The sequence below is a fragment of the Opisthorchis viverrini genome (genome assembly GCF_000715545.1).
Source record: "Opisthorchis viverrini unplaced genomic scaffold opera_v5_471, whole genome shotgun sequence".
Lineage (NCBI taxonomy): Eukaryota > Metazoa > Platyhelminthes > Trematoda > Opisthorchiida > Opisthorchiidae > Opisthorchis > Opisthorchis viverrini.
Genome location: NW_008752128.1, coordinates 73,014 through 77,957, shown reverse-complemented (window position 1 = coordinate 77,957; position 4,944 = coordinate 73,014). Strand labels below are relative to the sequence as shown.

General features: G+C 45.2%; 1 protein-coding gene across 1 annotated transcript in view; it reads right to left on the bottom strand.

Annotated features, from left to right (window-relative positions):
- The window catches only part of T265_11263 (hypothetical protein), a gene marked incomplete at both ends in the record, with an annotated part of 38,297 nt that extends 36,522 nt beyond the window's left edge, over positions 1-1,775 (bottom strand). The window contains one exon of the mRNA XM_009177872.1: positions 1,167-1,775. Within this exon, the coding sequence (XP_009176136.1) occupies positions 1,167-1,484 (318 nt within the window). The remainder of the gene's footprint in view (positions 1-1,166) is intronic.
- Between the last annotated feature and the right edge of the window lie 3,169 nt (positions 1,776-4,944).

The window sequence follows — 4,944 nt, the reverse complement described above, 5'->3', positions numbered from 1 at the left end:
GCAGCTTTCAGATCAAGAAAAACAACCATTGTTGGTTGCTGGAAGCAGTGTCGCTGTTCCAGAATCTGTCGGAGGGTGAAGATATGGTCGATGCAACCTCTTGCAGGACGGAACCCAGCTTGGTTTTCACGGATCTGCCTCTCCCTGTGTTCAGTCAACCTTCGAAGGATAAGACCAGAGAGCAACTTCGATGCCACAGCTAACAGGCTGATGCCACGGTGGTTTTCGCATAGCGTCCGTGTACCCTTTTTGAAGATAGGGATCACTGTCGACATGGCAATGAGGCGTCAGTGCCAACACTGATGTTGCTATCTCTGATGATGTGATATCGTTTGCTTCGTCATTACTGGAACTGTTCTATGGGTGTCTGCTCCGTCGTAAGCGACCAAGTGGCACACATTCATGACTCCATGCGCCTTAAAAACAGGTATCATACCGGTTCTCCTTTGTCTACGTAATATCTTTGCGACTGACGCTGCGACGATTCAATTCTTTCACGGATTTGCCACACTGATTGCCTATGACGACGCATTATCTTACTCGAGTGTGGTGAAGAGCTTAGAAGAATGGAAAAATAACAAAAACTGACTAAATCACGTGGTCTCTGTGGCGAAATAAGGTCAGTTTGGATGAGGAGAAACGGGTGATAGTGTGAGAGTTGATATAGTAGGTAAATCCTTTGCACAAACATATGAAGGTGAAAGGTGAGAGCACCTTTATAACATTTCTTGTGCTGAAAAAGATGTCCTCGATTTTTACAATCCAAGTTCTGAGGTGATCAACAAAAGAGTTGAACGCCACAACCGAAACCGTTTCCAGCCGCTGGAGTGATAATTATTCTTAAATCCCAGTGATAAATATAATCAATGGTCTCGGACGTGGGAGCTCGAGAAAGTTCACTCGTTAAGATGCGAGCTTACAGACCAGCATCCCAGCTGCTCGTTTCAAGTCACTGGAAACCTTTAATTATCTCAGATCTGAGTGGCATGGTAGCTATGCATCGAAAGGGTGCTAGGGCTAGCTGAGTAAATAAGTAGGATTCTCATTTATTGCTTTCTTAGCTGAAATTCAGTGCTATGGAACATTCGATTCCAGCATCAAGAGCTCTCCTACCCGCGCGTCCAGGAAAAATTCCTTCATCTCAAAATAAGAGGTCAAATACCTACCTGCAAAGGGTATAAGGTCTTCTTGGGACCACAGGTCGGAACTTGAGAACTAGTTGGCACACTGTTAGAACATGGACTGGTGGTGGGCGGCGAACTGTGAGAATTGTCTACGAAATCCTTTGCGCATGACAAGCTCCGAATACTGCTACTGTCTGTCTCCGAACAAGTGGATGTCGAAATCAACGAGGGAGAATCATATGAACGCGGTATGGATGCGTGGAGAGCTCGCCAACAATCTCCGGTATCAGTAAGGTTTGAAGAATGATTATCTTGGTACGTTACGACTTCCATTGGGGTAGAAAACTCGTAAGGCGACATTTTCCAAGCTGCTAGGGAGACCGGACGTGTACTGACCGGAGGGATCCAAAGCGAACGGTAACTGCTGAGTGAGGACGAAGGGTGGTAGTTTTGAAATGAAAAGGTATCTGAAACAACGTGGGGGGTAACGTGTTAAGAAGTGGCATACAGACCCATAGTGATTCGAAGTTCACCTCCGTGTGACCCGCAAAAAGCAGTTCAGCAGTGCGGACAGCTGAAAATCAAATCACGAGAACAGACCATTAGAAACAAACGTGCTCGAACCACAAGTCCCAGATATTGTGAACTAAAAACGGAGTTGAAACTTATGTTAATTCTCGGCTTGGTTTTACGTCCTCTATGGTATGTCAAAAAGCACGAGATGAAGGGAAATTACTCCGTATTTGTAGGGCTAACACGGAGTAGGGTATACCAATCACATCAGTCAGGCGTGAACACGTTTGCCCGTTTAGAGGTGAAAATTCAGATGCGTTCAACGTACGCTAGTGGAGTATTGGTAACACGCACGGTAATTGCATGTGCCGATAACCTCTGTTAAGAGCGAAACTCCAGTCCAGTGCTTCTGTCCTTTGGTATGGACTAACCAGAAGAATTATACCGGGACAGGGGGACGAATGTTCAAACGAGAGTGATTTGAATGCGAACGGTGCAGTATACGGTGTCTGTCAGTTTGATTGATTTGTGTAAGTATTGGTGATGTACAACCTTGCTTATCGGACTTCGGTTCATGAGCTTTCTTTCTGTTTTCCATTGACATAAATTGTCGTGAAGACTTTTCTTGGGAGAATTACTGTCCTCTGACGTTTCCATAGCGTACAAACTAATACTGAGGCCCCATGAGATGACGATAGGATCGGCGTTACGAGCACCGAGCTAAATCCCCAGTTCCGGAGGCTCGCGTTCCGACCAATCAGTGCACTGCTACGCACGGTCCTTAGCCGGATCTCAACCTAGCTGTGTCATGAATATTCCTTGTGCTCACATTGTCGTTTTGTATCAACCATGCTTTCGCCTTCACTTTCAGCTTATGTACGTCTATTCTTAGACAAGTAAAGCGCTATTCATTCTATGCTATTCATTCTTGTTCCCGCGCTCAATCAGAATCGATATTCTGTTCGTAACAATTTACTTGCCTAAGAATACGATGGAACCGTTGCTGCGACCCAAGTGCTTCGACGCAGATCCTAATTCTCCGGACGCAACAACGCGTTGGAATCATTGGCTCCGAACCTTCCAAACGTTTCTGGGCACTGTCGAATCGCCCAATCTAAATAAACTCGAAACGCTGATCCATTTTGTGGATGCACCTGTATACGTTTATATCACTGACTGTCCAGATTACGAATCAGCTATCAGTACACTTGAAAAGTTGTACGTTCGTCCTAAGAATATAATTTATGCTCGCTATCTGATACAAACTTGCAAACAAGACACCAGTCAAGATGTTGATCTGTTTGTTCAGAGGCTTAAATCCTTGGCCAAAAATTGGGATTTCAAGGCGGTGTCCGCCATTGACCATCAAAACGAAAGTGTACGCGATGCTCTAATCAACGGACTTCAGTCTACTACCATCAGAGAACGACTTCTAGCTCAAAACGAACTCACTCTCGATGAAGCTCATGAATTGGCCAGGTCATTAGAATTGGCCCACAAACAAGCTCAGTCATACTCATATAACCAGGCGATATCATTTTCTGCAGCTGCAGCACCATTACAGACATCTACAGTTACACCTTCCACACTCAATCTCCCCTGATTCTGCACCCTATCTCTCGTCAATCACTTCTCATATATGTTGCTTTTGCGGTCGTTCCAGACATCCACGGTCAAAATGCCCCGCAAGAGAAGCAGTTTGTAAATCATGCGGCAAAACAGGCCATTTTCAGCGTGCTTGTCGATCCAGATCTGTAAAACTGCACGACGGATTCTGCCTTATCTTCCTTGGTGACTGCTGCGGCTCCAAACTGCTTGTCTCGCAAGGCGACCAGCATAAAGGTGAACGGGATATCGCTTCAGGCCCTCATAGACACAGGAAGTTCGAGCAGCTATATATCTCCTTTGGTGATTGGTAAACATGGCTGGAAGATATATGCTAACAATTCTGTGATTACCATGGCATCTACCTCTCTGACGTGTTCAACTAGAGGCTACTGCTACGCATCCATCGATTACAGGGGTACCGTTTACAAGAAAATCAATCTATTGGTATTGCCCAATCTATGTGCTGACCTGCTGCTAGGCCATGACTTCCTTGGTCTACATAACAAAGTTGAAATCACATTCGGTGGGGACCGAGGTCCATTCACCTTCTGCGGTATACCCGCTGCTACGGTCGAGTCACCTCCTCCTATTGCTAACCTCTCACCCGACTGCAAGCCTATCGCTACAAAATCGCGACGTTATAATCCTGACGACGAACAATTTATCCGCTCTGAAGTTAATCGACTATTGGATGAAGGTATAATCGAACCTTCGAGTTCTACATGGAGGGCTCGAGTACTGGTCACGAAAAATTCAAACCACAAAAGACGCATGGTAGTGGACTACAGTCAAACCATTAATCGGTTCACATACCTAGACGCGTATCCGTTACCGCGACTGGATAAAATGATCGAAAAAATTTCCCGTCATACTGTCTTTAGCACCTTAGACCTATTGAGTGCTTACCATCAAGTTCCAATCAGTGAGCAAGATAAACCGTATACGGCTTTTGAAGCATGCGGAGAGCTGTTTCAGTTCCGTCGTATTCCTTTCGGTGTAACCAACGGAGTAGCATGCTTTCAACGTACTATTGACCATATAATCAAGTCTGAGATCCTAAGTGGCACATACGCTTACATCGATAACCTCACTCTCTGTGGGACTGCCCAAAGTGAGCATGACCAGAACCTCAAATCTTTCTTTGAAGTAATAAGAAAATATGGAATTACCCTTAACTGTAAGAAAAGCATCATAGCAGCCAAACAAATACGCCTTCTGGGCTACGAAGTCTCTAAAGGAATTATCAAACCAGATCCTGAACGAATGAAACCTATTCGTGAACTCCCTCATCCACATGACGCTAAATCCCAACGAGTTGTTGGTATGTTTGCTTATTATTCGCAATGGATACCATGCTTCTCTGACAAAATCAGTGTGCTTGTCAGAAATAAGACTTTCCCCTTACCGGAGCGTGTGCAACAGTCTTTCGAAAATTTAAAGGAGTTAGAGAACGCCATGGTTGTGACAGTCGACTACAACGCACCATTGGTTGTCAAGACTGACGCCTCAGACGTAACCATTGCTGCATCGCTGACTCAGAACGGCCAAACGGTGGCCTTCTTTTCTAGAACACTGACACCGAGCGAAAAGAATCACTCTGCTATTGAGAAAGAGGCATACGCCATCGTTGAATCTATCCGTAAATGGAAGCATTATCTCTTCGGGAAGCACTTCAAGCTTATCACTGACCAGCGGTCAG